This window comes from Hypanus sabinus, chromosome 7 (assembly GCF_030144855.1).
Source record: "Hypanus sabinus isolate sHypSab1 chromosome 7, sHypSab1.hap1, whole genome shotgun sequence".
NCBI classification, from domain to species: Eukaryota; Metazoa; Chordata; class Chondrichthyes; order Myliobatiformes; family Dasyatidae; genus Hypanus; species Hypanus sabinus.
The window spans coordinates 136,757,382-136,785,286 of record NC_082712.1 but is presented as its reverse complement, the minus strand read 5'-3'; the positions used below and the strand labels follow the sequence as shown (position 1 = coordinate 136,785,286).

Sequence of the window (27,905 nt, the reverse complement as noted above, 5' to 3'; positions counted from 1 at the left end):
AAAAGCAGACTTCTTGCCGAAGTCCTCTTGCGCCAAAGCCCAGCACTCTGCTCCTGCGCACTCCGCTGCCCACCCTGAAATTTAAAGCCCGCGCTCGCCGCTGACGTCACCCGCGCTTGCGCAGCTTTACCTTCCTCCTCAGGTACTCTCCAGGTAGGTCCGAGGGTCTCGGCCTTCCTACAACGGCTGATCCTCCGATCTCCAGTCGTCTGTCGATCACGAGCACTCCTTACTCCCGCTCCGGGCGACCACATGTTCAAGTATACTTCTGAGGACCCCCTTCCCACCCTCCACATTTGCTAAATGCAACAAGGTCAAACAAGCTCCTGTAAGTTTGCTATTTTTTTCTTTTTTTCTGTAATTTTTTAAATTTAAGTTCATCAAACATTTCCATCAGATGTATTTCAAACATTGTACACATATATCATATAATCATATATATCACAAAATCTCCACAAAGTATTTATCTGGGGTATACACTTATAGAAAAGAGTGGAAAGAAAAAACAAGCAAAAGGAAAGAACTATGTACAAGTAGGGAGTGATTTTTTTTACAACAGATTAAGTTTGCTATTTTTTCAATAATTTTTACATATTTATTGATGTTGCTACTGTCACAACCATGACGTGTCAACACTGTCTCTTCAGTATAAAAAGAATTATTTTAAATTATGACATAAATTTATGCATTTTAAGTAGAGGCCAGAGGCAAAAGAGGAAAAAGAAGATGGCTCCTGTATACAGCTCATGCGTGTCATGTAAAAAAGTGTGTTTTTGTCACCACCGTCAGACATTAACACCGTCAGGCTTTCTGCCTGATGGTTAGTAACACATAGTTTGATGGTGCTGACAAAAACATCCAAATCATCCTCAATGGAGGTTTGAATATAATTTATGGTCACAATAATTGGTAATATGGCTTGTAATGTTTCATTAACCTCTTTATTTATAATATACATAATTTTCCCTTTATTTCTTCCACACACAGGCCTACAATATTTCCTTACTATATGTATCCCCAATGACTAAAACCATAAATGAATTTAGTTGCACCATTTCATAATCATTTTATAAAATTTCACCAAATTGAACATAATTACATTCATAGTAATTTTGCACAATTTCATAGTAATTCCATTAAATTCTGACCTTCCTTTTATGTACTTTAGGAAGTTAGGTAGGCAGCAGCTATCAGTGGAGGAGCGAAGGTGAAGAAACAAGGAATACCAAAAGAAGTGGACAGAGAAAACATATAGTGAGGCAGAGTTAAAGAAGGAATACCTGAGAAAGAAAAAACAAAGATGGAAGAAGGGAGTAGAGGATGGAAAGATAAAAACTATCAGTGATTTGAATGAAAGGGAAGAGGAATAAGAGAAAGACGCAAAAATATAGACAGCAAGAGTCAAGAGAGCATGAGAAAGGCCCAGAATGCCCAGAAACTCCCCCAGATAGTCCATGGGATCAGACCGCACAGGAGCCAGCTCGCAGGGGAAAGGGAAAGAAAGGAAACAAGAGCAAGCTACTTGAGAGAGATGAAAGCTTTGAAAAATAAACTTCAAGGGATAATAAAATATAGGAACAAACTGAAAAAGTGTTGGCAACGAGAGCAAACTAGAAATTAAAAAAAACCAAGAATCACCTAGAAAAAAAAAAGAGCAGATGCTATAGGGAAGCAAAATCTTCCATGAGATGGCTGGGAGAAACCTTTGCTGTACTCAGCTCTATCATATTGCTGAAGGTATCATACAGACATATGATGCACTCCTTTCTCAACCACTAAAACCTGTGCCAGCAATGAGGAAAATCCACCAGGTCATACCTTAGGGAAACAGCATCTATTGTAGATCATTGTCATGTTTCTGCAGTGAGCCACTGATGTGTCAGTGTTTCAGCCCAACAACATTTCAGTTGACTGAAAATACACTTGCCAGGGTACAGGCTGAGGAGAATGATGGCCCTACCACAATGGGAAAGAGCAGAAGGCCTTTGACAATGCTGTTGGAGGAAATGGAGCAGGAACCCCAGCATGGTTCTGATGGGACTACAACAGATATATCTGCTGGTGTCATTAATTGTGGAGATTGGCTTGCAGTCATTTATGGCCAAAGTTGGTGGCTAGCAAAGGCTGTCACTGTAGATGCTCATCATCAAGATGTTACAGTGAAGTTTTTCCACCCTTATGGGCCCAACACGTGCTTCCATCCAAAACCAGGTGGAAAGGATATGTGCTTCGCACCAGTTGAAGATATTCTGGTCAAACTGATGGAGCCATCATCACTGGGTTGTGCAAGCAGGACGAGGGTGATCTACTCCCTGTCTGCTGAAGTCATGGACTTCATAGAGGAGGAGCATATTAATCGTCTCCTTCCTGATAAAGCTGACTGAATGTTTTTGAAGATTTTCTAGCCCAGAAATGGATGGAATTCTTTTTTAGTTCCTGGTGTGTTTTCTGATGTTTATGCTTAAACATTGCAGTTGTACTGTAGTTTTTATTGTGCTGTTTACCATTGTTAATATTTACAGAAGGATAAAATGTACATGACAAATTGTTATTTGTTGTACCAAATTGTTAAATAAAGTTGTTAAGCAAGGAAGCATTGACTTGAGTGGAGAAAAGGCTGGAATTGTTTGTTGTAATTAGGTTACTGCCACCACCGTCAGGTCTCAGTCACCACCATCAGATGGAACTTGCTTTATTTAAAATTAATATGCCTACAATCTGTTCCTCCAAAGCATTTGATTTATTAAAGTAATTGTCTCTTTAAAATTAAAAACATTATTTTGTGTCCAAAATTGTTATTTTGTTTATTTAATGCTAATGATAAAAGTTGCATGAGGTAAGATCTTTTAAAGTACACGTGAATTAGTATAAAAAAATGAACAAGAGTGAATATTCAACATTTAACAGTATATATGTGTACCTATGGTGCAGACACAGTGATTTAAATCTAAATCTATATAAGACTAATTAAATAGGAATAATTGGATTTTTATTGTGTCTGACTGTGTTGACAAAATCTAAGTAATGACAGGAAAAACACATATTTTATGAAAAAATTACAAAATCAGGAAGTTGCACCGAAATATTGCTTGATTGCTGAGACCTCGTTCTAATAAACATTTAAGTTTAGATTTGTTAACATTTAAATTTTTTTCTTTTCAAAATTAAAACCTGTTTTATCCAAATTCTCAAGAATCAGTGATCAGTCGCTTGAAAGCCACTGGCCAATAATTGGTCAGTTGTTCTCTCAGCATGAGTCTAACAGTCCTCTTTGTTCCCTGTTATCAGGGCTCATAATTTACCCACAGATGCATCCTCTCTCCTGGTTCCAGGGGCCTATATCTTATTAATTGGGGTTCCCGGTACTGCACTTATCATCCAAGGTTATTCTCAACACGCATCAGCAATCTTCAACCCAGCTGTTCCAGAATGGTCAAGTATCCCATCCGACACTAGTTCCAACCATTTCTACCACAGGCTGAGAAACAAATCCTTATCATACATATGGTATCGTGGATTCTTTCAGATTCAGTACACTGATTAAGCTGACAGCCTAGGTTTGTGATTTGTGACTTATCATGGAGATAGATGTAAATATAATTGTGTGCACTTAGGTATCAGCTACGAGTTGATGCTGGGTAGTTTAGTATCACTGGTATTGGTACACAGCTAGAAACCACTTAGGAAGTGCATACTTGTTCATCAGTCAGTCACAATCGAGGATGAATATCTGTATGAAAGTGCAGTGGGTGGTGTACTAAAGGAAACATGTATCCTGTTAGGGGAACATCATGACAGGATGCTTGTTGTTTGGGGAAAAGAGTTGTTCCTCCAGGGATCTATCTAAATCTCTTGCTCTGTCTATTGGCATAAAGATCAGAATCAGGGTAAATTTTTCGGTACTGTCTCTCTCTTTCTCTACAGAGCGGGGTCAGAGATGCACAGGAAAACAAAATGTATCTCTATCTCTCCCCCTCCCTCCCCTGTCCCCCTCTTCCTCCCCTGTCCCCTACTCTCCCCTTTCCCTCTCCCTCCCTCTGTCCACTGCTCTCTCTCCCCCTCTCCCTCCCCCTGTCGCCCTCTCTCCCACCCCTGTGCCCCTTCTCTCCGTTCCCCCTCTCTCCCACACCTCCCCATCCCCTGTACCCCCTCCCGCTGTCCCCCTCTCTCTCTCCCCCTGTACATCCCCATCTCTCCCGCCCCTCCTCCTGTTCCCCTCTCTCCCGCCCACTCCCTCTGTCCCCTCTCCCCCTGTCCCCGTCGCCCTCTCTCCCCCCCGACCCCCCTCCCCCCCCTCCCTGTCCCCTCTTTGGAAAAGAAAAGAGTGGTCACTCGTGTCTTTGGAGAGGGGCTGCCTCAAGTCTCTGGGATGAAGGAGGTCGCTTGTGTGTCTGAGAGAAGTTTTTTAAAAAAAATTTTTCTCCCCTCTCGGAAAGGCGACGTCTCTATCTCCCTGAGAAGGCCTGGCACCTCCCTTTAACGTAAGGCTCTGCTGTCTTCCGCCCTCTCCGCAGCGAAAGTGAAACAAACGCACAAGGGAGGTTCCAGAGGAAGAGCTGACCAGCCGGCGATGCGATGTAGAAGACGGAGGGTCATGGGCCGGATGGGGAGCTTATCGTGGCTGGTGTTGGTGATCGCGCTGATGGTCCTGGTGCCGCTTTCAGGTGAAAACCGGGTTGGGCTGGGGGTGGGTTGGGAGGAGTGCTGAAGGGAGAGAGACTACTGACGGGCCCGGCTAGGCCGAGCCGCATCGAATCGAGGCCAGGGCGTCGGGGAGCCGGAACCCAGAACCGTGTTTCGTTATGCTGCGCTTCAACCCGCGCAGTTGCCTCTCTCAGTTCATTTTATCTTATCATCAGGTGATCTATAATGCACCGAGCGATCAGCACTGCTAGGTTGTGCTTTGTAGCTTTCTTTACTTTGAGAAATTATTTATTAAAATATAGACAGGAAATATGCCATAATCAGTACATGTTTTTTCTACATATGCATTGTGTTCAACCTTAAAAGTTCCTTTTAAGGAAGTAGCAATGTCACTCATGTTTCTTAAAACAGTATACCATTTGAAGTGTTTGAAGGGCTGTTACACATAATGGTCTCAGGGGTTGGACAGTTTGTGTTTGTATTCCTCATAGTTTTGAAAAAAAGAAATGTGGCTCTTAGATTTATGAATAAAATCCTTGTGGGGGGGCTTGACAGGGTGGATGTTAAGTATTTCCACTTGTGGAAGTGCATGGACAAAGGGTTAGAAGTACAAGATACAAGAGGTCCAGTGATCACAATGCCATTAGTTTCAATATAATTATGGAGAATGATAGGTCTGGACCCAGGGTTGAGATTTGTGATTGGAGAAAGGCTAACTTTGAGGAGATGTGAAAGGATTTAGAAGGAGTGGGTTGGGACAATTTGTTTTATGGGAAGGATGTAATAGAGAAATGGAGGTGATTTAAAGGTGAAGTTTTTAGGGTACAGAATCTTTATGTTCCTGTTAGGTTGACAGGAAAGGTTAAAAGTTTGACAGAGCCATGGTTTTCAAGGGATATGGAAACTTGGTTAGGAAAAACAGAGAGGTCTACAATAAATATAGGCAGCATGGAGTAAATGAGGTGCTCGAGGAATATAAAGAATGTAAAAAGAATCTTAAGCAAGAAATTAGAAAAGCTAAAAGAAGATATGAGGTTGCTTTGGCAAGTAAGGTGAAAATAAATCCAAAGAGTTTCTACAGTTATATTAATAGCAAAAGGATAGTGAGGGATAAAATAGGGCCCTTAGAAAATCAGAGTGGACAGCTATGTGTGGAGCCAAAAGAGATGGGGGAGATTTTGAACTATTTCTTTTCTTTGGTATTCACTAAGGAGAAGGATATTGAATTGTGTAAGGTAAGGGAAACAAGTAGGGTAGTTATGGAAACTATGATGATTAAAGAAGAGGAAGTATTGGTGCTTTTAACGAATATAAAGTGGATAAGTCTCCGGGTCCTGACAGGATATTCCTTAGGACCTTGAGGGAAGTTATTGTAGAAATATCAGGGGCTCTGACAGAAATATTTCAAATGTCATTAGAAATGGGTGTGGTGCTGGAGGATTGGCATATTGCTCATGTGGTTCCATTGTTTAAAAAGGGTTCTAAGAGTAAACCTAACAATTATCGGCCTGTAAGCTTGACATCAGTGGTGGATAAATTAATGGAAAGTATTCTTTGAGATGGTATATATAATTACCTGGATAGACAGGGCCTGATTAGGAACAGTCAACATGGATTTGTGTGTGGAAGGTCATGTTTGACAAATCTTATTGAATTTTTTGAAGCGGTTACTAGGAAAGTTGCCGGGTAAAGCAGTGGATGTTGTCTATATGGACTTCAGTAAGGCCTTTGACAAGGTTCCACACGGAAGGTTAGTTAGGAAGGTTCAATTGTTAGGTATTAATATTGAAGTAGTAAAATGATTCAACAGTGGCTAGATAGGAGATGCCAGAGAGTAGTGGTGGATAACTGTTTGTCAGGTTGGAGGCCAGTGACTAGTGGTGTGCCTCAGGGATCTGTACTGGGTCCAATGTTGTTTGTCATATACATTAATGATCTGGATGATGGGGTGGTAAATTGGATTACTGAGTATGCAGATGATACTAAGATAGGTGGCGTTGTGGATAGTGAAGTAGGTTTTCAAAGCTTGCAGAGAGATTTAGGCCAGTTAGAAGAGTGGGCTGAAAGGTGGCAGATGGAGTTTAATGCTGATAAGTGCGAGGTGCTACATTTTGGTAGGACTAATCAAAATAGGACATACATGGTAAATGGTAGGGCATTGAGGAATGCAGTAGAACAGAGTGATCTAAGAATAATGTTGCATAGTTCCTTGAAGGTGGAATCTCATGTGGATAGGGTGGTGAAGAAATCTTTTGGTATGCTGGCCGTTATAAATCAGAGCATTGAGTATAGGAGTTGGGATGTAATGTTATAATTGTACAAGGCATTGGTGAGGCCAAATTTGGAGTATTGTGTACAGTTCTGGTCACTGAATTATAGGAAAGATGTCAACAAAATAGAGAGAGTACAGTACAGAGGAGATTTACTAGAATGTTACCTGGGTTTCAGCACCTAGGTTACAGAGAAAGGTTGAACAAGTTAGGTCTTTATTCTTTAGAGCATAGAAGGTTGAGGGGGGACTTGATAGAGATATTTAAAATTATGAGGGGGTAGATAGAGTTAATGTGGATAAGCTTTTTCCATTGAGGGTAGGGGAGTTTCAAACAAGAGGACATGAGTTGAGAGTTAAGGGGCAAAAGTTTAGGGGTAACACAAGGGGGAACTTCTTTACTCAGAGAGTGGTAGCTGTGTGGAACGAGTTTCCAGTAGAAGTGGTAGAGGCAGGTTCGATATTGTTGTTTAATAATAAAATTGGATAGGTATATGGACAGGAAAGGAATGGAGGGTTATGGGCTGAGTGCAGGGCAGTGGGACTAGGTGAGAGTAAGTGTTTGGCACGGACTAGAAGGGCTGAGATGGCCTGTTTCCATGCTGTAATTGTTATGTGGTTATATGGTTATAAAGGGTTGCAGACATCCCACCCTGCAATAACTCATTTCTGGGAGATAGCACCCCCGTCCCTGCAACTCCATATCACCCCTCCCTAGTTGACCTCCAAGGGTGTATGTAATACTTTGTTCAGTGATTTTGTCTAATCTGTAAACCAAGTTGAGTATATGCAGAGAATGTAACATTAGAGTATGTACTTATATTATCATGGAGTCATTTTTTATTCTATTACAACTTTAAGCAAGTCTACAGGGAGTTTGGACTCATCACATAGGACATCAATAGAGTTGCTCCTTAGCAGCTAGCCAGATATTTTAACTAACTTAGCTATGCTAATGAACGAGTGACACCTTTTAAACTCACCTCAACATGTCTTTTACATTTTAACCCACCATGGGCAATAGAAAAGTCACTGTTGTGAACAGTGCAGCGAGCATCACTGTCATTATTTTTGAGGTTGACTGTAAAGCCCGCCCACAGAGAAAGCTGATAGGTCTACTTAGCACGAAGAGAGACCAATCAGGATGGCCCCCTCTCCCCCCTCCTCTGTCCCCCCTCCCCCTCTCTCTCCCCCTCTACCTCTCGAAAAAATCGATTTCTGGGATATTGTATATAATTTGCGGGCGTCAGGGAGCCACTATCAATATGCGGGAGACTCCCGGAACTTCCGGGAGAGGTGGGATGTCTGGGGTTGGTTATTTACATTGATCCGTTGGTAAGTTGGTTTATTATTGTCATGTGTACCGAATTACAACTTTGTACACTAAAATACTTTGCTTTGCATCCCATCCAACAGATTTTGTCACATCAAATCAGCGCATGGAGAAAGTACAAGGGGAAAGCAATATCAGACTGGAGAAAATAGTGTTACAGTTACAAAAAAAGTGCAGTGTAGATAATATGGCGCAAGGCCATGGTGAGGTCAGTTGTGAGATTGAGGCTCCATCTCATTGTACTGGTCTGAAAGAAGCTGTCCTTGAACCTTTTGGTACATATTTTCAGGCTCTTGTAGCTTCTGTCAAATAGGAGGGACAAGAAGAGAAAATATCCAGAATGAGTGGGGTCTTTGGTTATATTGGTTGCTTTACCAGGGTAGCAAAAAGTGCAGGTAATGTCTGCTGAGGAGAGGTTGATATGCAGATTAAGGTGTGTAGAAATTTCTGAGTGAAGTGAATCTCTGAAAGTCAGAAGGTGGTGGAGGCCAGATCATATAAAGTGGAGATCAGTAAATGTCTGAAACATTTGAGTTTATGAGGGCTATGGAAAGCTTGCAAGGGAGCAGAGTTGAGGCCAGCATAGATTTGCCCAGATCATATTAAAAGGGGAACTTTTGGGGGGACTGGTGGCCAACTCCAACTCCTGTTTCTTGTGTTCTTGACAGGACTTTAGACTGTGGTATTTCGTCGTAATGCCTTTGTGGTGGCTGTACTGAGATGCAGTGCTCACAAATTGTGTTTCCCTCCTCTCATCTACTTCATTGACACCCTTAATGTGGAAAATAACCTGAAATGATCATTGTCATATCTCTTCTGTTTTCTTTAGTTTATGATTTGCAATGACTCTTTGGAATCTTACCTGAGTTCAGATTTGGATCAGAAACTGTGATGACCTAATTAATAGTGAAGTTATAAAAAGATAGGATCTTAAGGCACAGCACAGAAAAGTGTTAGCAAACGAAATGTGCTTTGACAAGTGCCTCAGTCTTTTTATTGTGCAACAGCCATAAGCCATTTTAAAAGGTGTCTTCAAGTAAGAAAGGAGATGTCATGTTTGGAGTTCCAAAACTTGGGTCATAGGAAGCTTAAGGTACAATTGTCAGCGGTGGAGGAATTATAATTGAGAAGTGAAAGATTCTAGAAAGTGAGGAATGCAGCAATCTTAGCTGGTTGTACAAATCAGAATTAGAATCAGGTTTATTATCACTGGGATGTGACAATGGGAAGGAACTCAGAGTTAAGGAAGTTAGGGACTGATGTATGATGTGAAAACAAGTATTTCATAACAAAAATAATAATTTTAAATATTGGAATAGTTGGATAAATGGTCTATAATGTTTTCTATATAGGCTAAGATAAATGTATGCACAATTTTGTCCAATTCACTCTGTTCTATATTTTGTCTTAAATTTATAGAAGGAAATTTGCAGCTGAAAACGAATAAAGGTCCAGTGGAAGTAATCCTTAACAAAAATGGACTTCTGCAGTGTCAAATTGCCAACCTGACTGGGATCTCATTGAATCCAGAGGATTTAGGCGTCTTATGGACTTTCGGTCAGGGTACTGAAGCAGTAAATGTCCTTATGCATTCTAATGGGCAAATAACATCTCATTGGGAAGAAGCTGAGCTGGCTGCAAACACTATTCAAAATGGAAATATGGCACTTTTGCTGAGAAACGTTACATTGAAACACAGTGGAGAGTACAAGTGTGAGGTTGTTATTCCACCAGATTATAAAGAATCTGTGAGAGTGAAGCTTGAAGTTTTAGGTAAGATGATTTACTTCATGTAACTGTAAATTATACAGTGGCATCTTATTATATGTAAGTTTGTATTTTAGTGAAAATATTTTTGGAAACAATGTTTTGTCTTAGTATGAAAGCAAAGTTCTACATTTATTGGAGATCCTAATTAAGGACAAAAATTTTTGAAAATAATGTCAGGTAGAAGCTATGAACTGAAAGACAGCTGATGTCTTAGTTTGATTTTGCAGAATAATTTATGTGTGTGTTTTCTAATCTCATTTTTCATAATGGTCTATATGTAAATGCTGTCTCACAAGCTGATGATCTTTACACAACACATTTATACAAATGATCGAGTTACTTCGAATGCAAACTTGCAGTAGTTCAAAATCTGTGCATTCAGCATTTCAAATGAATTCAAGTTTAAAATAAAATAAGGTCAATGTAGTCATGGATCTCAGTCATGGGAACACATTGATATAGATGTTGGAAATCTGACACAAAACAGCAAAGTTGAAGCAGTAAAGCAGCATTTGTAAAGAAAGAAACAACTAATGTTTTGGACTAATGCCCTTTCATCAGAATGTTCCCATTAGCAACAATATGTCAAATAATGCACTGTTCATTGTGTCAATCAATTCTGCTTTAAAAGTGTCAAATCATGGAAGGGAGCATTTCCAAAGAGATGTGCGGAATTCAGAAATTACACAACTCAAGTAAAGATAATGTAACCTATAAGTGTTAGCTGCTTTTGTACATGATATGGAATTAGGTGCTAAAAATTCCTCTTTTTGGTGTGCAACTGAAATAGATTAAAACCTGCATATTCACTGTCATGAAATTTTATATTGTCAAAGGTGCATGTATCTAGTGGAGCTGCAGTTCACAGCCTCACTGACTTGGGTTCAATCCTGTGGAATTGCATGTACTCCCTGTGACACTAAGAGATCCTTCCAAGTGCTCTTGTTTCCTCCCAAATCTTAGTCACATGCTGATAGGGAGATTAATTGGCTACTGTTAAGTGTCCAAATTATTATTGACCCAGTTATAGCTACGATGCTGGCTTTAATCTAAGCTGTCTTCTGCATTGTTCTTCTATATAACCCATTCATTCTTTTGTCCTTGTCCTATCAAGTCATTGCTCAGCTCCAGACTTATTTTAGCCTCTCAATTCTACAGTTGTCTTTGTTGGTGGCATGTATGTGTATCCAGGCATATATGTTTGATGTTCCAATATATTTCCTTACAGTTGAATGCATTTTTATTGTATACAGTAGCTTTGCTAAACTGATGCTACTTAAGTTGAAGTACCATTGTAAAATTAATGTACAATTTTTGTGTTACAGCACAACCTATGGTGACTGTTGTTTCCAAAAAGGTTGTGGAAGTTGGCAATGGTGGAGAGATGTTTTTGGGTTGTCATTTGGATGGCTATTACCCTTGTGAAAGCAATGTAGAATGGTTTAAGTTAAGTCCATCACAAAGTACAACAAAATTGTTACCAGATATATGCATTGCCCCACCAACCAAAAATCCTGATGGAACTTGCAAATTAACTGCTGAAGTTCGGTTTGAGCCTCAGAAAGAAGACATTGGCAGCAGTTTCAGATGCCGCGTGACGCATAAGACTTTTCCAGAACCATATACTGCGGATGCTGCAGTGACTTTGAAAGGTTAGTTGTAGTACACTTGTTTTTTTTCAAAAATTAAAATTTGAAGCTTGGAACTTTTAGTTAAATTCCCATTTGGAGAGCAACCTTGGTGGATTGCTGCTGTCTATTTTAGGCCATCTCTTGGGTTCCAGGAACTCTTGGATCGGCTCTGATTCTGTAGCTCATTAGACGACTTGGGATTTGTTGCCTTATTGGGATAGATAGGTAGTTTCCACTGTGGGGGAGAGAGGATATGCTTTTCCATCATTTGTATTAGATTTTCATATGATCCTCTTGTTCAAGGTTCACACTTCAACCTAGAGTGCTCTTTCTCCACTTTTGGGGAATCAGAATCATGGGCAGAGATTCCAGAAAATGCCATTGCATTTTTTTTCAAGGAGGCTTTGACAATAACCTTGGATATTTTTTGTTATCCACCCAGTAAATTTGTCTCATGATATCTTGAAATAGCATGTCTATTTCATGTGTGAGACCAGAATGGGGTTGGGGCTGGGGTTGTAGTTGTAAAATTTATTAGGAAAACAGGTCTGATTTTTTTTAAAGAAAATTTATTTTGACATAAAATTTTCAAAGGCTTTTAGAGCGTTGTTTAAACTGAATATTAACACACATTATTTTGGTGAATCTTTATGCCTATGTATCCATGAACTGTTGCGCAGGTGCAAGTAAATTTAAATACATGTGTATTGTTGATAGTTATTTTGCCAAAGTGTTGTGCCTTTAATGGGAAGTTTCTCACAGTTGCTTCTTCCATCCCATCACTTCACTGTCCTTTTTAATTAGGCATTAAGTTTTTTGACAATTGTGTAACTACAGAGTTAATTTTACTTGATTTCAAAGTACTTTCACTTTTATAAATACCGTGGAAATTGGCAATGGTGGAGAGATGTTCTTGGGTTGTCAGTTGAATCATAAGTAGAAAGTAAGAAAATTTATTTATTTCTCTTTATTAATGGACTTTAAATTATTCCATGTTTCAAAATTGTTTCTTAGTGACTTGATACTCAACAAAAGATTACAGCTCAAGACGTACAAAAAAGCTAGATGAACTCAGCAGGTCGGGCAGCATCTGTTGAAAGGAGCAGCCAACTGTTCCTTTGGCTGCTCCTTTCAATGGATGCTGCCTGACCTGCTGAGTTCATCCAGCACTTTTTGTACATCTTGATTTGACCACAGCATCTGCAGTGTACTTTGTGTTTAAAAGATTACAGCTACTCGGAAAAGACTTTGAAGTGACCATCTTGTAAATTCTTTTGCACTTCTTTTTAACAGAAGCAGAAATTCGAATATCCGAAAAATCAATAGTTGGAAGCGTCATTGCAAGTCTTATTATCTCTGTATTACTAATAGGCACAGGAATTTTTCTGTACATGCGGTACATGTACAAAGGTAATGTCTGTGTACCAGTAATTTGTCGTTACTGACTCAAAGGAAACTTAAAATTATTGGGATGGGACACAATAAAAACTTAATGCTTTTATGCTAGATTTTATAATTTTCTGGTTAACCAGTGCTGCACAAAACTTGCTACAGTTTTGAGATTTTCATTTATTTCATTTGATATTACTAAATACGAATGTTTAATCTTTGAACTGAAATTAATTGTGAAATGTTACTGTAAGTTTATTTCATAGTTTGAATAATTTTCATGCGCTTCTTGTGTAGAATCTTTTCTTGAATGCTAATAGTTTGCTTTATAAAGCTGCAAAATGTCACTGTTACTTTTGCATTTTATTGTTGGACAATTGTTTTATATCACTGATTCAGCAGGGTTACCAATAACCACCGCTTAGTTCTTTTGGAACTTAAGTGAATTGAACAACACTTACATCGGAAGGAAATTCTAAGGATCAAATTGTTAATTGAGGAAATTGCTATTTGTTAAATTAATTTGTTAACTGCTGCATTGAGGAAAATGATGTTGATTTATTATTTTTATATTTACTATTTCGTGCCTGAATTTATATTTTGCTGGTAACACAAGGAAGCCTTAGTTTCTTTAGATCTTTGAGCAGTCGTTTTGACCGGTTGGGAAAGCCACCAGTGTGTTTCAAAGTGTTTCCAATGTAAACTGGACAAAGTAGACCTTCAAAAAAAACCTTTGGACAGACTGGTGCAATGTGCTGTCTCTAAACTGTACTGCAGACTGTGAATGTACAGTAGATGTGTTATTTTTTTATTTCTCATGTATATTTTAAAACAACAGACATATTTTGGACTCCTAATATTTTGTGGTTTGTTACCTCACTTCTGTGTGGCACATTTTATGCTTTTTCCACACATTGGAACTGGCAGCAGAACTTTGAACAATGCTGGTAGGCAGCCATCGATCCCAGGGGATCACGGGTTTTTGCCTCTGCTGGACTGTGTTCTCTCCAGGGCACAATCCTGGGTGGGAAGATTTGAAGAACTGGCTGTTGCCCATGCAGTGGGTTCTCCCTCTCCGCATCACTGATGTAGTTCAAGGGAAGGGCAAATGTTGATACAGCTTGGCACCAGTGTCGTCGCAGTGGTTGCCAGAGTGAAGTTGTAAACAACATCAAACTGCCTTAGAGACCCTGGGGGTTCTTCCTCGGGGTTTACTCCCGAAGCCTTTCCCGTGGGTGGGTATGACCACAAGGCACCGGAGGTTTAAACTCAGAGCTTTCCTTCTTCTAGCGGGCTGCTGTCCAAGACTGATGAGCCCTATAGAACAGCCCTATTGTCCTACATTTGGTCCCACTTTTACAGGATATTTGTTTTTCTACGTAATTTAAATTTGCACTAAGCTTATACATTTATGTTCCTTTTACATAGCCTTGATTTGCTCATTATCTGTCAGAAATACTGATGCCACCTTAGGAATTGTCATTTATGTATTTGGTGTCATGGGAATGTAACAGTAGCTTGTGATCATTAAGCATTGTCTTTAAGTTCATCCTCGTAGAATGAATCATAATAAGGCTGCAGTTCACCTACCATTGATCTAATTTAACTAAGACCGTTAGACAGAGGTACAGAATTAAGACATTCATCCCATTGAGTCTGCTTCACCATTCCATCATGGTTGATTTATTATCTTTCTCAACCCCTTCCCCTGCCTTCTCCTCGTGACTTTTGATGCCCTTACTAGTTAAGAACCTATAATTTTTATTTTAAATATAGCCAATAACTTGGCCTTCATGGCCATCACTGGCAAAGAATTCCACAGATTCACCACCCTCTGGCTAAAGAAATTCTTTCTCATCTCTGTTCTAAGGAGATTCCTTGTATTCTGAGGCTGTGTTCTCTGGTCTTCGACTCCCCCACTACAGGAAGCATCCTCTCCATGTGCACTCTATCTAGGCTTTTCTATATTCAGTAGGTTTTAATGAGCTCTCCCTCATTCTTCTAAACTAAGTGAGTACAGACCCAGAGCCAGCAACTGCTCCTCACATGTTAGCCTTTTCATTCCAGGGATCATTCTTATAAACCTCCTCTGGACCCTCTCTAATGTCAGTAACTCCTCCTTTAGATAAGGGGCCCAAAATTTCTCACAACACTCGAAATGCACTCTGACCATTGCCATTTAAAGGCTCAGCATTACATCCTCCTTTTTATACTCTAGTCCTCTCAAAATGAATGTTAACATTGCCTTTGCCTTCCTTACTGTTGACGCAACTTGCAAGTTAACCTTTAAGGAGCCCTGCTTGAGGACTCCCAAGTCCTTTATATCTTTGATTTCTGAAATTGCTCGCCATTTAGAAAATAGTCTATGCCTTTATCCTTCTACCAAAATAGACTTCTCGACACTGTGTTCTATCTGCCACTTCTTTGCCCATTCTCCTAATCTAAGTCTTTCTGTAGACTCCCTGATTTCTTAACACTACCCCTCAATGTACCTTCATATTGTTCACAAACCTGGTTACTAAGCCATCAATCCTATCATCCAGATCATTGACATATAACATGAAAAGAAGCGGTCCAGCGGTCCCAGTATTGACCCCTGTGGAACACCACTAGTCTCCCACTGACAGCCAACCAGGAAAGGCTCCTATTCCTATATTCCTATTCTTTGCCTCCTGCCAACCAGTCAAAATTCTATCCATGCTGGCATCTTTTCTGTAATATCATGGGCTCTTATCTTGTTTAACAACCTCATATAATATTGACTTCTGGATGGCAAACAAGAAATATGATTGAAATCAAATAATAGTATTTGACAAATAAACTTGAGTCTTCACTAAGGCTTGTTCATCCTAACTGATAATAATTTTTAAGAGTAGTCAAAGATAATTTTGAGTAATCCAAGTTTATATTTCTTTTTCTTTCTTTCTCAGTTCTACCCAAGTTATCAGATATTCAGTTGCCAGCTCAAATTATACACCGAGAACTTACAGAGATCACTTGCCATGTGTCTGGATTCCGACCGAATGTGATCCATGTTGGATGGTATTTGAAGAGACCAGGTGACGCTGGAGAGGAGTTAATTGGCGAATTCAAAAGTTACCAGATAATAGAAAGTTTTAGGCCAATAATCAGGAGAGAATTAACAGAGAGAGGGAATAAAACACCGGATAATTGGAAACTCCACACACCAAGTTTCAAGGACAATAATGATGGAACATACAGCCTTTCTAGCACTGTTGAAGTTAATCCTGATGTAATAAAGGATAACAAAGTACAAGTCTTTTGTAGAGTGTGGCATCCGGCTGGAACACAGGAAAAATGGATCTGCTTATGTGTTGATGGAAGTAAGTATTTTATGAATCAATATAAAGTCATTGCTGTGTTGGGAGGCCAAGTGGGCATGCCATATTTAATTTGTTCAAATGTTAGATCTGCATCCCCATTTATGATTCAAATTAATAAGTACATGATTGCAGAGCTCGGAATTTACAATCTTGGATTTTCCAATTTATTGTGTTGATGTTCTTTACTTTTCTTTTGGAGTTCATGGTTATTCATTTTTAATTGCATACTCTGACTTTAAAAGAGTTTTGAAAAATGATATTTTTTGCTGCTGAAATTTGCTATGGTGTATGATTAAGTTATGTGAGAATAGATCTTATGTATAGCAGATTGATTAGTTTTGTGTACATCCAATATAGTAAAATAATTTCTTTAAAGGCTTTCTTACATTGTTACAGATAAATATGTGCCACCAAGAAATATAATTAAGGAAATAAATTTACTCCACTTTTTGAAATGAACAATATACGAAAATGGATCGGGAAACAGGACTATAGTCTCAATGTGCTGGAGGAGCACAACAGGTCAGGCTGCGTCTATGGATGGGAATAAACAGTTAATGTTTCAGGCTGAGATGTTGACTGTTTATTCGCAGCCATAAATGCTGTCTGGGCTGCTGACTCCACCAGCACATTGTGTGTGTTGCTCTAGATTTCTAGCATCTGCAGTATTTCTTGTGTCTAGGACTATAGGCTCAGAAGGATAATGGAAGTATTATAGCAATGCCTTAGATAGGGACTGAAATAGTACCTCTATTGAAATCCATAGGGCACTTGCACTCCAAAAATTGCTGTCAGGACTAGATCAGTTTGAAGAGTTAAACTAAAATTTAAAGAACTTTGTTAGTATTTCTGTATTTTCTGAGTGTTAGGAAACCTCATAGCATTTTACAGCCAAAGGAAAACTTTTGAAATTTAGTTAGTTACAAAATTGGGAACAGGTTGTTGAACCAAGGTAAATTATTGCAAACTAAGATAAAGTGAACTTCATGGATTAGTTGGACATCGGGACTGGTTTGTGGGCTGAACGACCAATCTTTTGCTTCATTGTCCATGATGAGATGATCATTTTGCTGATTTGCCCTGAAATGCAGAGCTACACCATTGAGTCTGAAAATCGCGGCATGTGAAAGAGAACTTAGAGATACTGCATGACACATACAGAATGTCAGAGGAACTCAGCAGGTCAGGCAGCATCTATGATGAGGAATAAACAGTCAATATTTCACACTGGGACTCTTCATCAGGACTGTAAAGGAAGGGGGGAGAAGGTTCTGATTCTGTCTTTCTTCCGCTTTCTTTCCAGTCCTGATGAAGGATCTTGGTCCAAAACGTCAACTCTTTATTCCTCTCCATAGATGCTACCTGTCCAGCTGAGTTCCTCCAGTGTTCTATGTGTGTTTCTCTGGATTTTCAGCATCTTGCACTTATAAGATACAGAATAAATTAGAATGGGAAGATCAGATGGGGACTAGACCAGTTGCAAAGAAAGTTGAAGTATTTCAAGGCTGAAGTATATGTGCAGTTTAATTTCTGTATTGTAAATGACTTTTCATTGTATTAATATCATATGAATATATAATAACATTTTCTGAAAGGGATTATATACAAGTTAAACTAACTTTATTTTCTTTTTCTCTTTAGTTGCTCCTAAATTGTCCAACATAATTATTCCTTCTGTTGTGCAGCATAACAGTTTAGTGATGCTGACATGTCCGATAAATTTTTTCAAGCCCAATCATTTAACAATCACATGGTATAGAAACAGAAAAGGGGAGAAGTCACGCTTGATGCTCTGCAACACTGGAGACGAACTAACTTCCTCTATTGGCCGGTATTCTCATGATTTGAAAGAGTTTAGTTTTCCAGGCCACATTTACAGTATCTACAGTATGTTGACCTTTAAAGCAACAGTACAAGAAGATGATGGTGATGAGCTTTTCTGTGAAGTGAATCACTTGAGTTTGAAACATCCAGCAGAAAAGCGGATTAAGCTGGATGTAAAAGGTAACTCAGATTCTAAGTTCTTGATAGTACATTTTTTGTTAAAATGCATAGTCATCTATCCTTTGTTAACATTACAATAAGATATTTCAGCCAGAGACAGTAAGTGACAGTTCACTGAGGTATTTTTTACTGACTAATAATGTCAAATTTAATCATTTATTACTTGTATCTCTGTGGCATCTGTGTAAAATTGTGTTGCTGTGAATCCAGCTTTCTTTGTATGGGATTCTTAGTATGTTTTTAAAAGGGAGAACATTAATTTAATCCTTTAGAATGTATTTAAAAGAGACAAATGGTGAAATAATAAAGTGCTAAGTTGTGATGTCAATCTAACTGAATCTTCCATGATTATGTGTGTTTTATTACACCATGTGATTCAAATTCCACTGATCCAGCCTTTATAAACAAATCACAAGCACATTTCACGTATTATAGATTTGTGATAAGGAAGATCCTTAGTTTTGTATTCTACATCTAGTGTATTCTATATCTAAAATAAGAATACTTGATACTGGTAGTGAATATACAGCAGTTTGTGAGGTAGTTCTGTTAACCAACATCTGTCTTAAGAGCAAGCTTATAGAACAGGTGAAGGTTTTGATTTCAGGAATTTTCTGCTTTAACTTCCTTCCAGTGAACTAGTTTTATTATTAAGTATGCTCTACTTTCAGTTGCATTTCCTTAGATATTAATGTGCAAAATTGACCCTGCATTTTCTACATTACAAATTATTGTAAGGTAGAAAATGCAGGAGCAATGCCAAGGATGTTTATTTCTTCCTTCTTTGTGTTTTATTTCATTATTTATTCTGATATAATTTAATGCCCCTCACTACAAGCAGATTCAGATTTGTTAATTATTGGTTGAACTATGTATAGGATATGTTAATTAGCACTTTTGAACACTATCACATTTTTTTTAAAGTTTAGGATATCCTATCTGATTGACATGTACCATTCAAATACATTATGAATACAATTGAAAGTGTCATATTTTGACTGTGCTGTTAAGCAGATTACTGATCTCAGACTTCAAGTGGATGTTATAGATTCTCTGATACAATTTTGAAAAACAAAAGACATAACTGGCACATTGTGCTTTTTAGTTAAAATGTTTTGAATTTTGAGTATGTTTATCATGAATATGAAATATACATATGAACTTAGAAAAACTTTAATTATTTCTATTTTGCAGCATTTCCTTCACTTAATCCCATCCTGTGTGACCCAGTGAACCCTAGAATAGACAAAGAGTTGACTCTTTCTTGCAAAGTGCATTCATTTTATCCTAAAGAAATTACTGTCCAGTGGTTCAAAGATAAGAAGGTGATAATGGACTTTGAGACATTTGAAATTATTGAGAATCCTGACAACAAATTGTATGAATTAACCACTACTTGCACAGTAACTCCAACGCTATTGGACATAGAGAGTAAATACCAGTGTCAGGTTAATCACAAGAGCCTTTTATTTCCAAAGTTTGTGGAATATATTCCTGAAAGTTTAGGTATGTTTATTTTCTTGTCATCAACTTAACTATATTTAAACAATATAGAGCTTTTTGTTATAAGTTATCTATGTTTTAGTTCTATACATTGCATTCACAGTTTTCAGTCCACAATGAATCTAGTCAGCAAAATAGATGCTCCATTTATAACCATATAACCATATAACAATCACAGCACGGAAACAGGCCATCTCGGCCCTCCTAGTCCGTGCCGAACTCTTAATCTCACCTAGTCCCACCTACCCGCACTCAGCCCATAACCCTCCACTCCTTTCCTGTCCATATAGCTATCCAATTTTACCTTAAATGACACAACTGAACTGGCCTCTACTACTTCTACAGGAAGCTCAATCCACACAGCTATCACTCTCTGAGTAAAGAAATACCCCCTCGTGTTTCCCTTAAACTTCTGCCCCCTAACTCTCAAATCATGTCCTCTCGTTTGAATTTCTTTCACTTGGGAACATAATAGTATTCTAAACACAGTAGGACAATAAGTAAATGTAATTAGCGGATGGAATTGTGTAGCTAGACTGCTTGCCAGGACTCTGTTTACACTTACTTGTCTTTTACATGCTTTAGAGACTCTTGAAGATTCTCGAATACCTCTGATTTTGGGTTCCTTTTGCAATGTAGGAACCTTTGGCCATGGAAAAATAATCTTGCTGTTAAATAATTAGATTATATTGAAGAGCAGTGCTTAATATTGAATGATGTTGCTGATCAATTTCAATGTGGACTGAATAATGATAAAATTACAAGGAATATTAAAAATCTTATTTCTGAAAACACGAATATTGTTATTCAGCATGTATTGCCTGACTGAGCATTAACTATTTCTGAAAATCTTAAAGATACAATGCTGGTTGATGATGTATAATGCTAGATGATGTTCCAAAGTCTTGATAACTACCCTACTGCAATACATCCATTCATTCTGGATTAATTCTTGTTATTTTTCAAAAGACCTGTAAAATGCATCTCATGGGGCTTTTGATTAGAAAGATTACATTGCTTAAAATGTAACAAGAAGGAATGAAATTACTTCTCATTTCTCGCGGAGTTAATATTAAGTGACAATTTCTGGAATATCAGGAGACCTGAGTGAACATTTAAATTGATGGCTTAATGTTGATAGTTCATGTTATGGCATTCTGTTATTTTATAAACACTAATTCTGTTCAAAATACATGTTACCAAATGTTTGTGGAGCATATACCTCAAACAAAACTTAAACTGTATTTTAGCTTTTCTTATTTCTCTTTATAGTACGTTCACCCAAAATAAATGAAATTACCTGTGATCCTGTCAACCCTGAAATTGGGGAGGAATTGACCTTGGCCTGTGAAATAAAGGAGTTTTATCCAGAGGATATTCAAATTGATTGGTTCAAGGATAATGTGAGAATAAATGGAAATACAAAATATGGAATCATTAATAAAGATTTTAAAAACGAAGATGGTTTATACAACAAAATCACCGAATTAACATTGACTTCAAGCTCTGCTGATCATCAAGCTGAATTCAGAGTTGAAGCTTATCATTCAAATTTGTCTGCAAAACCTCAGAAACAATGCTTTCAATTGTTTCTTAAAGGTGAGTTAAAATTTTCTGTATATTGAAGTATGGTATCTGAAAGAAGATTTTCATTGAGAGTAGCAGCCAGAGTTTATAGCAAGACCTGCTCTGAGAATGTTAATTGAGAACTATTTAAGTATTATAATGTCACACGTGCAACCCCCATTCTACAGGGGCTGGGGGTGGAAGAGGATGGCACAGGAGAGTCCCTTCTCCTAGGGAAGAGTTTGTATCATGTTCGTCCAGGATGCATAGCCACACTATCTGTACATGCATCAAGAAGGTTGAGTTGAAAGAAAGTACTTATTTTGTTCATATAAATTCTGAGAGCAAATTTTATTCTACATCTCGGATTTCTGTGCAGTAATTTGTGAATTCTGTAACTTGGGAGGGTCGCTTTTAATTATCCAATTTTGTACTTCCTTTACTTTCCTTTCATTCTGAAAAGGGATGGTTCAGTTTTTTTTTGTGAAGATTATAATCGAATTAGTTGTTGAAATACAGGTGTATGCTATATTCCTGCTTTCTCTTTGAGTAAATTGAATACGTATAAGCACTGACGATGAAGAAAAAGACCTAACTACTTCCTTCTGATGTTCAATGACCATTGACAACCTGCCCCACCATTCATACCCTAGAGTCACTACTGATCAGAAACAACCAAACTGGGTGTGTACATGCAATAGCATACCAGAGCAAACCAGAAGCTGGATATCTAGTGGTGATTTGTACATCTGACTCTATACGGTGTTTACATCATCGACAAGACTAGGTCTGGAGTATAATTGAATATTGTTCTCTGGATGTATTAGTGTTGAGCTAACTAGCCAGGATATTACAGGCACGGCACCCATACAAAATATCCATTGTCCACATCATTAGCCACCTGCAAATGATGCTTCCCATGTGAATAATGCACATGAAGTGTCGGTAATACTTTAGTTACATCTCTTAAACCTCCACTGCTTAGAAATGATAACACCAGGGGCATGGGACCATATTGAAGTCCTGTGACTTGAACATGTATTTCTTTCACTTGCATGGACCTTGCTGATTAAATTTGCCACCTGTAGGACCCACTTGGCTGCACCCAGTTGTTGTCCCGAGAAGGCAGTGGGTTTAATTTTGCACACGGGTCGCAGATTTTGAGTATTTGACATCTCAGGCCATTTTGGCAGCTGATGACATTTTGAATGATGTCAAATTTGTCTGAAATGGGGAACAGTTATAAATAGAATATAATTAGAAATGCAAGCCATTAAAAAAAAATCACATTAAAATACTAACAAATAATTACGCTAAAATAAAGTCTATTTTTATTTTACGGATGAGAACATAGAGACAGCAGGGCTTTTGGAGGCTTCTGCACTTGAGTGATCTATCTGTCTGTGTTTTTCCCTGTCTTGCTCTGTGCCTGTGTCTGACTCTGCCTGTCTTTCTCCTGTCTGTCCCTTTCATTCTGTTTTTCTCTCTATTTCTCTTTTGATGGGGGTGCAGTGGGGGAAGAGTCTGCTGGTTCTTAAGTTGGGTGAGCTCGAATAAGTGACACTATGGGACTGAAACAGTGAACTGTTGGTCTCCCCTCTTGCTGTGGCAGGAATGATACCTCTCCCTCCCTTGTTGGTGAGAGAGAAGAGAGAGAGCCTGTGGCATGTCAAAGTGCTGGGTAGTTTTTGATAAATTCTAGATCATGGTTGCTCTGGGGCCTTGCTGTTGCTTGCATGGTGGGTGGTGGGGCTGATGCTTCCTGCTGGAACAAGTGGGGAGGGTTGATGCTTTGCTGCTGCTATTAGGAAGGGAGGGGCTTTGTGGTTCTAACACTTCTGTCATTCATTCTTTGGCATTTTCTTCTGTTTTGTGGATGTCTGTGAAGAGTAAGAATTTCAGGTTGTATACTGTATACATTTGCTGATACTAAATGGAACGATTGAATCTTTGCCTTTTCACATTGGTTGATTCCTTTCAATTGATTCCATGGGTATGTCATTACCATGTGACATGAATTAGATCTTACCTGCCCCTCATCACTATTCCACTATTTGAGTCAGTTGTGTGCCCAGTGATGAAGCCAGCAATCATATATGTTAACATCAGGCTTCAGGATGTCTCAGAATTCTAGGATTTCCTTGTGGTCTGATAGCTGGCCTTCCCAATAGAGACACTAATTGTTGCTAGGTTTGGTTTAGACAATTGTAGTCTAGATGGTGAGAGAGCATTAATACTTTTCTTCAGTTTTACAAGGATGAGTGGAAATAGACAAAACTGCTACCATTGTCACCAACACCTAATGTCAAAGAATTGTTTAAGTAAAAGCTTGGAAATATATTATGCCCATATCAAGTCTTTTGTAGCTATTAAATCTAATTTCTTTTCATTGTAGGCTCACCGAAATTTTCAGACTTCAACATTGAGCCAAAGGTTCCATCGTATGGACATCAGTTAACCGTGTCTTATTGGGTGTATGATCTTCCAAGTAAACATTTTACTTTTGAGTGGTACAAAGGATCTGAGCCTGTGAAAACAGGAGTAACTAATTCAGATTTTGTATGTACCCCTCAGAAGACTTACAAGGTAGAGAGTTGTCTTACATTTGTAGTGACCGCAGAAGACTTTGGAAAAGAGTTAGTCTTTCTGTGTAAAGACGATTCTAAAAATGAATTCAAAAAACACACGCAACTTCCCCTGAAAGGTGAGTGAATTGCAGAAATACTGTTTTCATAATATTTAAAAAATTGCATATAACAGGCATTGAAGATAGTAAGGATTTTGCAAAAAGTTCAGAAGCATGTTTTTTTTTGTTCATCACGTTACATGGGTTTTTAGAAGAAACTTCTTGTCGTTGGCTTGTCTAATCCATTGTGAGGCTCTTCACATGGAGATCTGTGACAACCAAGAACAGGAGAACCAACAAGGAAGTTGTTTGCCTAGTCAGATGAAAGAATCTTCACACACACTCATTTGCTCAGTAAAAGTTAAAATTATATATTGTGTAGAAAGTATAATAATCATTGTCATGGCGTTGTAAGCCATGACAAGTAAGCCCATTTTCTGATCACATCCATGCAGGTTCTTTGAGTCAAAGAGCACTTTAGCACATAAACAGGCCCTTTGGCCCATTTAGTCAGTATGAACTATTATTCTGCCTAATCCCATTGACCTGTACCTGGACCATAACCCTCCTATCCATGTTTTAATCCAAACATCTTAAATAATGAAATCAATCCTGGATCCACTACTGCTGGCAGCTCATTCTGTACTCTCACCACCCTTCTGTGTGACAAAGTTCCTCCTCATGTTCCTAGTACATATTTAAACTTTCACCTTTAATGTATGACCTCTAGTTGCAGTCTCATCCAGTCAGTGGGGTTAAAAAGCCTGCCTATCTATGCCCTTCATAATTTTGTATACCTCTACCAATTCTCCCTTCTTTCTCCTGTGCTTCAAGGAATGATGTCCTAATCTATTTACCCTTTCCCTATAATTCAGGTCCTCATGTTCTAGCAAAATCCTTGTAAGTTTTCTCTGTAATCTTTCAATATTTTTGATATCTTTTCTGTAGATAGGTGACCAGAACTGCATACAATACTTCAAATTAGGCCTCACTAATGTCTTATACAACTTCATTATAACATCCCTATTCTTGTACTCAATACACTTATTTATGAAGGCCATTTCCAAATCCCTTTTGTTCTGCTGCATTCCTCAGTGCTGTACCATTCACTGTGTAAGTCCAAATCTGGTTTGCCCTCCCAGTGTGCAGCACTTCACTCTTGTCTGCATTAAAATCAGTTTTCCATTTTTCAGCCCATTTTTTCCAGCTGTTCCAAATCTCACTGATAACCTTGAGAGTCTTCCTTGCTGTCCCCTACATCCCAGTTTTGGTGTTACCTGTAAGTTTGCTGAACCAGTTTACCATATTATCATTCAAAACATTAATATAGATATCAAACAACAACAGATCCGGTGGTGCTCCATAAAGCACAGGCTTCCATTCAGAGAGGCAAACATCTACTACCAGAACCTTCTTGACCAACTTCCCATGTGGGTCCCTGTTAAAGGCCTTGCTAAAGTCTGTGTTGACAACATCCTTTGACCTTCCTTCATCAAATTTCTTGATAACTGCCTCGAAGATTTCTGTGAGACTGTTTAGACATGATCTACCATGCACAAACCATGTCAACTATTTTGCCTCTCTTTTCTGACTTTGTATGCACACATTATGACCATGTAATCCTCCTTTGCCTTGCCTATTTGATTCCACCACCACCTTTGGCAGCAGATTCCAGATATAAGACAGTCTCCATGCAGATTAATTTGTACATTTTGGAATAAGTATCTAAAAGAAGAAAAATATGAAAAAACCTGCTTTATTGATTTTTATTGGAAATTTTTAATACTTCTCAAATTAAGCTTTCAACTCCTGGTAGATAGTAGTTAGCCTGATTTTGTAGCTTGCATACAGATTCCATTGTCACAGACTATAGAAATACAAACTTTAAAGTGAAAGAGTATCATTGTATATACAGTACATTAAGAAATAAATTCAGATATATTGTGAATGCCAGAGGCTGCGGAATGACTTATTGTTCATTTCAGTAGATATTGCATACAGCTAATTTATTTTGTTTGTACAGTTTCTTAATGTAAATTAAGTACAATGGATTCCAGTTAATTGAGACACATTGGGACCAGTACATTTTGGCGCAATTAAATGGCTTCCTCAATTAGTTGAGATTTTGTGGAAATAGATACAAAGTATAAAAAGACAAACTACCATTTAACTGAGTAAAAATGTATGTATTTAAATGAAATACAGAAAAAATTAAAATACTACCAACACCTGTACAGTAATATGAATCTGTGTATCAATTCCAAATATTTATTGGAGGAATTCATTTGCCATGTTCTCGATTGTCTGTAAATGAACAAAATCAGCACTGACACCTACTGCAGATAATGGATTTGCCCTCCTACAATGTAACCAATATTTGTATCCACCACACCTTCATTTTCATTGTAACATTCAGGATGATTGTGGATACCTTTGTAACTTGTACCTTTCTGAATAAGTGAAATCATTTCATTTTCACTCCCAGCCATTTTTGGAATCTCAAAGCCTGATTACTTGAAACCACAGTGAGCCAAACAGTTCCGAGTGTTTTGCTGCTTATTTCTTGTTGACTATCAATGCCAAAAATCACTGCTTTTTGAACTCAAGAACATGAAACTGATGCTACTTAATACCTGTTTACTCTAAGCACAGTGTAATGTTTAAAACCCACTCAAGTGCATGCAACTGACACTATTTAGACACTATCCGGCAAGTCTTCTGCCCCAGTTAAGCAACGTAGTGTCCCAAGTAAATGAAGGGAATCCTGGCTATTTTCCCAATTTAGTTTTTATTCTTTAAAATTTGTCCCAAATAAGTGGCTGCCCCAATTAACTGTTGGTCCAATTAACAGGAATCCACTGAATTTAGCTGCTTATTATTGAAGCTATTGAACAGTTAATCGTATTCCATATTTGTGTCTTATTTCCATAGCTGTGCCTCCTGAAATATCAGAAATCAGCTGTACTCCTGTTCAGCCCAAAATGGGTGGAAATGCCACTCTTACTTGCAGGATTGAACATTTTTGCCCAGTGGATATAGATGTAGTGTGGACACAAGGATCGAAGAAATTGAAGGATCAGCAAGTGGTAGAACCACTGAAAATGCATGAAAATGGGCTGTACTCTACAATTACAAAACTGCCAATTGTCATAACAAGAGACTCAAAAGATTTTGTTTGTGAAATTCGACATGCACTGTCCAAAGATATTGTTGAGAAGACATTCAGATTGCAGATTTAAGTATCTTTTGTAATTTCACTACCCAGTGCAGAATTCTTAAGATAAGTGATGAGGCAATATCAAGAACATGAGATGATGAGCCCTTGAAAGTGAGTTCATAGGTTGTGGGAACTGTTAAGCGATGGTGCAAATGTAGTCCTGAGGCTCCTGTGCTTTTTTCTTTTAACCACTTACTGGTTTGCATAACTTGTTGAAGATCCAACTTGCTCCATCTATGAAATTGTATTCGTCAGTGGTACAAAACCTAGTCAGATGCTCAAGTCAGTGAGAGGCAGCACATAATGGTTACTTGGCAAATGAAACTTAAGTAAAATGTTTTTCTTTACAGGTAATTCACATGCTCATCAGAGACAGTCCTCTTTCAGTACTTGAGCACATAGTTTCTAGAAGAGAGTCAGGAAGTTATGTGAATATTATGTAAAAGGTATTGAGAAAAAAAAATGATGTGCAAATCCAGGTATCAAGAGAGCTTGAAGTGGGTGAATGCCAGATGGATGTTTGGCAACATTTCAGTTGTACAGTGGTAACCATTGATTTTTAGTGAATACAGTCAATATAGAAGCTTCTGCAAAGATCATTTACTTTGG

The 27,905-nt window shown here is 38.2% G+C and overlaps 1 protein-coding gene across 2 annotated transcripts; it reads left to right on the top strand.

Annotated features, from left to right (window-relative positions):
* Window positions 1–125: 125 nt before the first annotated feature.
* Window positions 126–27,905, top strand: LOC132397239 (uncharacterized). 2 transcript variants are annotated; one of them, XM_059975712.1, is made up of 11 exons: window positions 126–328; window positions 4,515–4,664; window positions 9,666–10,019; window positions 11,342–11,668; window positions 12,941–13,057; window positions 15,967–16,380; window positions 18,022–18,384; window positions 19,579–19,890; window positions 21,160–21,486; window positions 23,849–24,157; window positions 27,011–27,905. In XM_059975712.1, exons 1-11 carry the CDS (start codon window positions 304–306, stop codon window positions 27,316–27,318), a joined length of 3,006 nt encoding a protein of 1,001 aa, XP_059831695.1. In that variant the 5' UTR covers window positions 126–303; the 3' UTR covers window positions 27,319–27,905. The 2 variants fall into 2 exon arrangements, with proteins under 2 accessions (XP_059831695.1, XP_059831697.1); XM_059975714.1 differs by having other exon boundaries at window positions 4,437–4,664.

Excerpts from the sequence above, each read along its gene's own strand:
- LOC132397239 (XM_059975712.1), top strand. The coding sequence starts at position 304 with ATGCAACAAGGTCAAACAAGCTCCT. Across the intron at positions 10,020-11,341 it reads AGTGAAGCTTGAAGTTTTAG|CACAACCTATGGTGACTGTT; the intron begins GTAAGATGATTT and ends TTTGTGTTACAG. Across the intron at positions 21,487-23,848 it reads CTTTCAATTGTTTCTTAAAG|GCTCACCGAAATTTTCAGAC; the intron begins GTGAGTTAAAAT and ends TTTTCATTGTAG.